Genomic DNA, 10,241 nt, shown 5'->3' on the forward strand with positions numbered 1-10,241 from the left:
CACCATGGATGGGCACTGACGATGAAGAGGATCTCGGACTCATCTAAGGGTCAATTCTTTCGGGATTTATGGCTGACTATGAAAATAAGTTGTCCTCTCCCCAGATTATTCTACAAGACCAACCTAAATTTTATTTTAGAAGGCTAAAATAAATTTTAGGTTGGTGCTTCTAAATTAAAAAAAAATTAGGTTGATCTCGCCCTAAAGCTTCAGCGCAGCCATTTCGTGGTGCAAGGATTTCCTGCTATCAATTTAAATCTCCATGTATGCATGCTTTCCCTTGGATACTTTGCTTGACCAAACTGATGTTAAAACCATGACAGTTTCTCCAACAGAAATCAGCCATTGTTTGAGAAGAACATTTCTAACAGCGATGCTTAAGATTTGTGGAATGTACTTTCTGCAACTCTAGGAGTTGTCGGCTGCATTCGATCATAGTTGACTGTCTTTTGTTCCGCTGACATCATTTTGCGGCCGGTACATTTAGCAAGTGATGGATCTGGACATGTGAGTTGTGAGAGCGTCAGCAAAACGATCGCATTTGTCAAAAAATTGCGGCGTCCTTGGGTCCCAGCGAAGACAGGAGAAGGGATGTACCATGTCGAATCAAATCCTAGATTAAACAAACGAATTTGCTGTGAAACGTTTAGCGGAATTTATTCCTGCGCCAACAGGTTGTGCAATATTTGCACAAAATCTTGTTTTTCCAAACACCCGGATGATATGATTCAGTTCTGAAAAATATCGCCTTTGACGGATTTTTCTTCAGTGAGTCTTCCTTTGCCAGAGTAAAGCGACAGTTAAAAGGCACAATAATATTGCAGCATTTGTACCAAAGATGACGGTCACAAATATATGCTCAGAGAATGCCGACATTCTTGTGTAATGGGGGCTCAAAATTCTCCATGCTACACTTTGACCGGTCCAGCCTCTTGCTCGAGATTATAGGCATAATAGCATATAGACTCACTTTCCAAAGTTCCCAGTAATGCGTTCATGAAATCCACTAACGTCCTCATAGTACTAGCCATCACTTCTACATTCTAGCATCCTTCAGAAACCTAAGGCTGAGTTCAAGGAGAACAATCGTTACCCCACGAACAGCAAATATATACTTTTTCAGTTAAAAAAAAAGAACACCTCATCTGGACTTGTACTGATCATTTTGCATGAAATGTGAAAATCTGGGATCTAGGTGGATGTAGTATATCACAACCAAGTAGCATGCCATCATCATGGCCCACTAAACTATTTAGCGGATTACCCTTACTATAATGGTCATGAACCCTCAAAAGTTGATAAAAACATCTAGCTATGTGAATAGATGATGCAATACCTACTAGCTATAATTCACCTTTACTTTTCACAAAAATGCTCCCCATATAATTCGTTAAGAGTACTCCTCTGCAGGCATGGCAAGGTATATTCCATGGCAAATAATTGCTTTCTTTTAAAAATTTCATTTCCATTGAGTGGCATGACTCGAGCAAAGATTCTTTATGGCATGGAGAGAGATATGATGCTAATTGGAGATTACATGCAGCCTTAACACTTAAATGATGCAACTACCAAGAGAAACAATAAGGAATGCATAATAAAAAATTCATGTGATTTACCGATTCCACATTCAGTCACAAAAGTGGCACCCTGACTACACAATGCATTGAAGAGCCATCGATTTTTTTAGTATGTTCCCCTGCAATTTAAAGTATAAATGTTAGAAGTTCTGCAGAAGCAAGGTATCCTCTTTCCAATAAAAAGTACTATAGCACATCCTCCTATGCTTTTCTGTGAACATATATATCAGAAATCACAATGACATACCATGTATGTGAAGTTGGACTATGAAGATATATGCACCACAAATTCGTTCGATTCAATATTCAATAGAAGCCATACAAGCACACAACACTTCCAAATACTAACGCAAACACAGTACAAAGTAACTAGTGCTTCGGATATGGTAGCTGCATCTAGAAAAGGTATAAGATATATTCTTATAGATGTGCAGAGATACAAACATATTGCTTGAGTCATTAATTTATAGAAGTACTTGACATTTGATGTCTAAAAATTCAAAGAAACCATGCAGCTTGGCAAATTTTGAGCCGTCAACACAATGATGCTGCTTCCTGACATAGAATATGCCTCCAATCTAACTGTAATATCTTCATCACATCAGGGTACCATAGCAGCCCAGTTATAAACATGCCAAGTTCCCAGAGTCCTCAACACAATTGGTTGCAAGTATACTATTTCATATGAAAATAATAAGGCTAGATATTGGTAGTGCAGAAATCTCAATAAAAACTCATTGAAGAATACTTTCTTCATACGAAAACAAATGAAACAGAACTAAATGTCAGAAACAAGCTGAGATCAGCAAGGACTGAAATGTCACAAAATGCCAGAGCAAAACAGATGTCAGATATTTTGATGTCGAAACAGAAACAGATGAAATGTTCCACTATGATGGAAGCCACTGTGTATTCACATTTAAGTCATATCAAAACATCAAAGCAATACACACTAAAAATTGCCCGGTAACAAAAGGGTGAAAGATATTTGATTTTGTTCATGCGATCACAGAGCATCTCTGTTGCTATACCACTAAAGCAGAACATTTAGGAGCTAGAAGGATATTCAAGTAAATCATATCAAAGCAATTGTATTGTTTCATATGGTATATCACTGAAATGATGAATAAAGAAGGGTTATGGAACTTTCATGCTATCTTCACCACCAGCAAGACTTCTGTAACCATCACCATCTTATATACAAAGACTAATCTTGATAGCCAGTGAAATTTCTTTGTCCATCTGAAGATGAACCAGCCATCCCTAAATTATGCAAAAACAAAAAAGGTTAAAAGGGTCAGAAGTTACTTTGGTAAATGGCAGTTTAAAACAAAGATGAGATAATGCCCTAATAAATTACCTCATCAAAATGGGATGGAATTTGCATCGTGTGATGTCACAGTTAAGCAGGTAACGACCTAAATTAGCTGCCACTATTGACAAATAAAGTTCTGCTGACTCTTCAAAAGGTTGTGCTTACGTGAGTGCAATTTGACTGCATGCAGTGTACTGAAGATTTTCTTCAATCATCATGATCATCAGCAGAAGCAGCACCCATACATGTAGCTTAAGAATCAATCTTATCTCTTTGTAGTGCAGTGCTACTCCAAGTCCTGGTTGCTGTTTTTCTTCAGTCATCCATGAGTTGCACATTTCTGTCTCAGGGTGACTGGATCACACCACATCTTAGAGCAAAGCATGAGACGTAGAGATGCAACTTCTTAGGGGAGAAATTTGGAGTTATAATGTACAGTAAGGTACCACAGCTCTACCCTCCATCACAGAATTTGTTACCCTGCCAGTTCACACCCTGGTCCAATATAAAATATTAGTAGTCATAAAGGACTAAACTATGCAACAAACTAAGCATTGGATATAACTCCTCCCGAAAGTAACTTTGGTATCTAACATGAAATCAGAAGGTAGCTCCTGTCCACTTCAAGTGGGAGATGCAATATGAAACCAAACTGTAGAGGCTGTTTAAGGTATATTACAGGTGCTCTTCAGTTTGAATACACAATTTGAGGGTGAACTAAAATTAGCAGAATAATTGTGCCAAATATGCTCCATAAACAGACATGCTATATTTACCAGGAAAGCTATCTAAGTGGAGCATTACTGCTGACGGATATTATGTGCCTGACAACAGTTCATCTACATAGCAAAATAAAAGCAGATGATAAAGAGATGTGTTCGAACAGTATATGCAAGAAGTGGACTGACCTCCTGGCATATGCCATAACACAACTGAAGAGCTTCATTCCACTTGTTCATTTCAATTAGTCCCTTTACAAGACAAACAAAGGCACTTAAATCTGGTACAATGCCTTTCCTGGTCATTTCACTATATAATGCAATTGCTTCTTCAACTTGAGATGATAAACAAAGTGCCTGGATTAATGAGGTGTGCATGTCCGTGCTGGCCATATTTAGGGATGACAAGACTTCCATCATCTCTTTGTGCAACTCCAAGGCTGTCTCCAGTCTACCAGCCTTGGAGAAACTATCAATGAGCATCCCATAAACAAGAGCTATCGGTGCTGTGTCATGTGATTCCATCTCCTCCAACAAACCAAGAGAAGCAAGAAACTTCTTGCTGAAACCCTGAACTGTGTTGCGGTATCCTTGCAGATACTTTGGCCAGTGGGTCTGCTTCATCTCATCAAGCAGTAAATGGGCATCGTCCAAAAGACCAGCAGCACAACAATGGTTTATCAGTATTCTGTATGTAACATAGTTGGGAGCACATCCTTTTGTCTTCATTTGCATAAAAAGCTTAAGACCTGCATCAACTTTACCAGCTTTCCCTAGTCCGTGTATTAGGGCAGTGTAAGTTACAACATTTGGACTGCATCCCTTCTTTTCCATCAATGACAGCAGGTTTAGGGCTTTTTCAGTTTCACCTGTTTTACAGAGCCCATCAACCATAGCTGTGTAAGTGACGACATTAGGATTACATGAATCCTTTAGCATTTGAGACAAAACTTTCATTGCAAGATCAAGTCTCCCATCCTTGAACATCCGGTCAATCAAGGACGTGTATGTATGCACACTAGGCAAGTAACCACACTTAGTCATCCGCAGAAATACCTTCTGAGCACTATCAATTTCTCCAACTTTGCAAAAACCATCAATCAGAGCATCATAAACAATCTGGTTGGGATCACAGCCAGATGATAGCATAGCATCTAGCAACTCATGAGCATCAGCCACCTTTTGAGCTTTGCACAAACCATCTACAAGTGCACCATAGGTGACAACATTTGGAGAAATGGTGTCTGTGTCCTTGCCTTCAAAGTAGAAATCAGATTCTTTACTGTCAGAAGTCCCTATTAATTTGGCATAGACTTCGCAGGCCTTTTGGATTTCGCCCGTCTTACAGAGGCCGTCAATTAGTGCACTATATGTAACGGCATTTGGATAGCAGGAATCATCAACCATTCTGTGGAAGATGATATTAGCCTGACAGAGCTGCTTAGATTTCAGGTAAGCATGAAGCAATGCAGTATATGTCACTACATTTGGTGAGCAGCCAGCACTTCTCATCTCATCAAACCAGCCCTGGGCTTGTTCAATGAGACCAGCCTTACAAAAGCTATCGATCAAAATTGTGTATGTGTACACATCCGGATTAACACCTACCTTCTTCATCTCTTGAAATAAAAGGAAGGCCTTGTCTACCCTGTTAGCCTGGCACAGAAAAGTAATCACCTTAGTGTACGTGCTTGCATCAGGAACAAAGCCTTTCCTCATCATCTCCTTCATTATCTGAAATGCCTTCTCAAATTTTCCCACACCACAAAGGCACCGAGCAAAATTGGCAGTGTTAACCTTATTGAGAACGCAGCTAGCAACCAGCATCTCCTCGTAGACTTTCTCTGCCAAATCCAACAACTCAAGATTTGGCAATTCTTCTCGACCACAAATGCTTCCAATGAATATGTTGTATACAACATAACCAGGAGGACAACCGCAGTTATTCATCCTATTAAACAGTTTATATGCATATGCATAATCCTCAGCATTGCAGTAAGTATGCACAAGTGAATTGAACAATGAAGGATTTGGATTGCAACCCTCTGTCATCATCATGTTAATGATTCTCTTGCACCAGCCAAGCTGCTTCTTTTTCAGAAATCCTGAGAGCAGCGTCCTATATGTTACCACATTCGGGATATACGAGTTGCACCGCATCCTGTGAAGAAATGACATGGCCTCATTGAAAAGGGAGGCCTCCATCAGTCCACTGATCATCTGGGTGCACAACACAGTGTCGAGCTTAAAATCCTCCCTCTCTATCATGTCAAGTGCATCGCCCCAACGTCCCTCCTTGCACAGAGCCTGCGCAAAGGATCCGACTGTGGACCTGTCCATGCAGAACCCTGATGCCGACATCTCCTTCTGCACTCGGAACCCCATTTCCACCTGCCCCGCGCTCGCAAGCACCTGCACGAGTGCATTGTAGGTCACCGCGGACGGCCTGTACCCAAAGTCCTTCAGCCTCCCAAGCTCCTCAAGCGCCTCGCCCCACATGCCTTGGCGGCAACACCGCCGCACCAGCACATTGAGCAATCTGCCAAGCACGTCACGATCATCCTCCCCAATCTCCCTAAGCAGCCTCTCGGCGGTCCTGGCGCGGTCTTCGAACCACAAGACCTCGGCGAGCGCGTCGTAGCAGGCACCAGTGTGGCTGTAACCCACCTGGCGCTCGGCCCAGAGGAAGAACCTGACGCAGAGCTCCGGGGAGCGCACCGCCCTGAGCACCGCGACCACGACGGAATCGGTAAGGAACTCGCGGTACCGTCGCAGGAACCGCTCGGCCTTGCCGTCGAAGTCGGCGCCGTAGGCCCGCACCGCCTTGGAGATCAGGACGACCTCCGGGGGCGGGAGGGCGGCGGCGGGGGGCGCGGGGGCAGGGTCCCTGATAAAGGCGAAGTCGTGGAGGGAGACGCGGGGCCCGGGGCGCGGCGTGGACCGGTCGACGAGGCCTGGCAGGAGGTCGCCGGTGTCGGCGGCGTGGGAGGAGCGGGCGCGGCGCAGGGAGGCGCGTAGGGCTACCGCCGCCGCACGGCGGGTTATCATGGGTCGGCGGGGGCAGGGGTGGGGGTGGGGAGGGGCGGCGGATGGGCCGTGGAAATGGAGGCAGAGGCGGCGGCGGTGGTGGGGTTTGGTGGCGCCCCGGCCATGGAGGTTTTGGGGGTGGCGGAGGTAGGGGATAAACCCTAGTGGCGGAGGGTATTTCGGTAAAAGAAAACGCTCCTGTAACTGTAATGTGTATACAATCTAGTAGCTCATGGCTCTGACGGTGGGGCCCCGGTCACACAGACGTAGAAAGTCGCAGCCCGCATAGCCTAGTCCGCCACACCACACCTCCCTCATCTCTCCCCTTCCTCTCTCAGTCTCAGTCTCAGCCTCGCTTCTTCCTTTTTCCATCAATTCGTTGCCTCCTGATCTCTTTCGTTTCTTGGCTAAATCCGTCCGCCTCCGTAGGTGAAATCTGGGGAGCGAATTGTCGACTCACCTGCCCTGAAACACTTGATTTCCTGGGTGGTTGTAGTTCGCGCGCCAGCTGCTCGACGCAATTCCACTGCAGAATCTTCTCTGCCATTTGGGGAGCACAGGTGAGTTTGAACTTTATCCCAGAGGCAAATCATGTTTTCCCCTTGTTATTTGGTAGCGCTTACTGTTAGGCATATGGCATTAACGGGCTTTAGTCAAGTGTTAGCAAATTCATTGTTTTGTCAGTCGGAAGTTCTTGTTGCGTGATAGTAGTTCCTTTTGCCAGATCTGTTAATTGGGGATAGTGTGCGCTGCCTTAGCTGTCCGATATTATCAGGCTTTTCAGCCGAAATCGCTGTGGGGTTGCTTTCTGGCTGCAGAATGTATGTAAACATATTTTCTTGAGACAAATATTTCATAGATAGCTACAAATTGAGTCACATCTGGAGTGCAGTGTTACATGGATCCAACAGTGCCCATACGCCATTGTCGAAAGATACAGTTTACCCACTTTAACATGCTTGATGCCTGTGAAGTGTGAACCATTGCAAGTGTTCCCCTGCGATTTGTACTCTGGAATTGCTAGCAAGCTAATGCATCACTCTGGTCTAGCATTTTCAGCTGTTGGAAATCTTTGGTATACTTCCTAGTAGGATCTCCAAGGAAATACGGCATTTCTGAATTACCATACTTTGCAAAAGATTAGCTAAAACGGTCTTTACCTGGACTTTTGGTTTCTCTTCTCTAGAAACTGCATCTTCGGTTTCTTCAGATATGTCATAGCCTGTAGGTGACACTGGTATTGTTCTTTTTTTCCCTACCACTACTTGTGTGAAACCTTCTCTCCTGCCCTGCTTGGTCTTTTTTTCTTTTCTCGACTTAATCATACTAGTTTCCTGCTAATTCTTGTCATCGGGGCAACAACATCATATCTAATTGCATGTCTATGTTTTTATTTAGAAAAAATCTTCAGGCGGTGACGGTGTTTCTTTATGGCGTGTGCGCCAAATTATATTGCCATTGGCCTTGCCAACTATGGTTTATATACGGGAACAAGGGTACTCTCACCGAGCTACAAGAACTTCCCACGGAAATCCTCCTACAAGTTTCTCAAGGTCCGTGCCCTGCAGGGAAATGATGGTCGTAGAAGGCTGATTGACATAATCCGAATCATCCCAGAGCTGTCAAGAAACTATTTCAAAAGCGGGTCCAGGAGAGCTCTTTTCGGCGGCATCGCGCTACTGGGTGGCTTTTATGTTGCACAGACAATATCCCTGTCGTTCGGTGCTTTGGGCGTGAACGATGTTATAGCAGCAGTTGTGTGTGTGCTCCTGACCGAGTACGTGACAAAGTTCTACTACAGCCGGCCTAAGGTTACCTTCGCCGTCGCGCTCCTCAACAATTTCAAGATGGGTTTCACATATGGCCTCTTCATTGATGCCTTCAAGCTTGCTAGCTGATTTACGTTGCCTCCTACCGGTGCTTCACATGCATTTTCATCGCGGTAAGTGGGCAAACATGGTGAGAAAACGCAACACCATGTGATGATGTGTTACAGGGATGCATGCCTTTCTCGGTCTTGCATTTCTGTGTGAAGATTGTCCCATTGCTGGTACAGAATGTGGTGTGACGATACTCCAGGTCCAGTGTGTGTCAATGCGTACTATTGGCTATCCTAATTGTGTGTAGAGCTTTGATTTGATTTTATTAGTCAATTCAAGCTGTGGCACTTGTGGCTATCCAGTCTAGGGTAGAGTTTGATTTGCAGGCAGTCTGTAGCTTAGCCCTTTGTGCAGGCAATGTGTAGTTTCTGTTCATATTCTCAGATAAATTTCTTGGACCAAAGTACCAACCGGATGGCATGCTGTTTTGATCATCGTTTGCAGCTAAATTTTATGTTTAATACTATCAGATAATTTTCCCGTGGTGGATCAAAGTACCAGCACGAGCTTTTTGTTTGAGGTAATATCACAGGTGGTGCTTAAACTTGCCACCGATGTTCACTTTAGTGCCTGAAGTTAAAAAATACACCGAACTGGTTTCAAAACTTGGCACGAGCCTGCAAATACGGTGCTAATCCTATTAGTAGAGGTTTTTATGCTGACGTGGCACCGTAGTTTGCTTAGCATGCACAGACAACCTCCTAGCAAAAAATTATGCATGCTTGGATTATGCTTAAATGAAAAAAAATATAAGTAGAAACATTTTTTATTAATATTCACATGTGTATAACTTTCTTTTTTTGTGAGAAACATGTGTATAACTTTCATCGTGTCATATATTCATATTTTTTTTTAAATTAAACTATAGTCTGGAGTGAATATTTTTTATAAACTGAAATTTTAAATTTTGCATATTTATGAACATTTTACATTATTGAAAATTTCTTAAACAATATGAATCGTAAAAATGTACATGTAACTATTAAAAGGTTTATGTAGTTAAAATAATATTTATGAATTGTAGTATAGAAAATATTTATATAATTCTAAATTGTACAACCATTTTTATAATCAGAAATACCATTTTATTTATAGGATATGTTTAAAACAAATATGTGAATATTTTTATTACTGTGATTATAATTTACAAACTTTTTAAAAATTTCTAAATGAAACTAACATGCGCAAACGGGGCTGCGCTGCTGAGCCGATTAAAACCCACGTATGTGTCTCTTTATCTAAAATAATAGGAAATGTTTTCATTATTCTAAGAAAAAGGATCTGTTTTCATTAACAGGCACGAGAAAACGTATGGCATACTGGCCAGTAGTTCCAGTTTGCTAGGGCGAGGTTGTATGTGCATGCTAAGCGAACTACGGTGCCACATCAACATAAAAATGTCTATTAATAGGATTAACACTGTATTTGCACACTCGTGCCAAGTTTTGAAAGCAGTTCGATGTATTTTTCAACTTCATATGTGGATCAAAGTACCAGCACGAGCTTTTTGTTTTGATGCAGCAAGGTGTGTTACCTCGGCTGTCTTGTCTTGTTCCCAGAATGCATATTTGACGCAACATCTGAGAGTACTGTAATGGTGCGCACTAGCACAGTTGACCCTCGGTGATGGTGTCGAGAATATTTGAGTAGCAGATTTGCTTTGGTAGCAACTGGGCGCGCAAATTGTACATGTGCCATCAAAGATCAAACTGCAGTGAAGTGC

General features: G+C 42.7%; 2 protein-coding genes across 2 annotated transcripts; one reads left to right on the forward strand and one right to left on the reverse strand.

Moving 5' to 3' along the window:
- Positions 1–2,455: 2,455 nt before the first annotated feature.
- LOC119355551 (pentatricopeptide repeat-containing protein At1g06710, mitochondrial-like) lies at positions 2,456–6,659 on the reverse strand. The gene is made up of 3 exons (XM_037622368.1): positions 3,801–6,659; positions 2,938–3,387; positions 2,456–2,840 (listed from the first exon to the last, which is right to left on the reverse strand). Exons 1-2 carry the CDS (start codon positions 6,657–6,659, stop codon positions 3,346–3,348), a joined length of 2,901 nt encoding a protein of 966 aa, XP_037478265.1. The 3' UTR covers positions 2,456–2,840; positions 2,938–3,345.
- A 234-nt stretch (positions 6,660–6,893) lies between these two features.
- LOC119355552 (uncharacterized protein ycf20-like) lies at positions 6,894–8,984 on the forward strand. The gene is made up of 2 exons (XM_037622369.1): positions 6,894–7,198; positions 8,037–8,984. Exon 2 carries the CDS (start codon positions 8,069–8,071, stop codon positions 8,534–8,536), a length of 468 nt encoding a protein of 155 aa, XP_037478266.1. The 5' UTR covers positions 6,894–7,198; positions 8,037–8,068; the 3' UTR covers positions 8,537–8,984.
- The last annotated feature ends 1,257 nt before the right edge of the window (positions 8,985–10,241 follow it).

The sequence above is a fragment of the Triticum dicoccoides genome, chromosome 2A (assembly GCF_002162155.2).
Source record: "Triticum dicoccoides isolate Atlit2015 ecotype Zavitan chromosome 2A, WEW_v2.0, whole genome shotgun sequence".
Lineage (NCBI taxonomy): Eukaryota > Viridiplantae > Streptophyta > Magnoliopsida > Poales > Poaceae > Triticum > Triticum dicoccoides.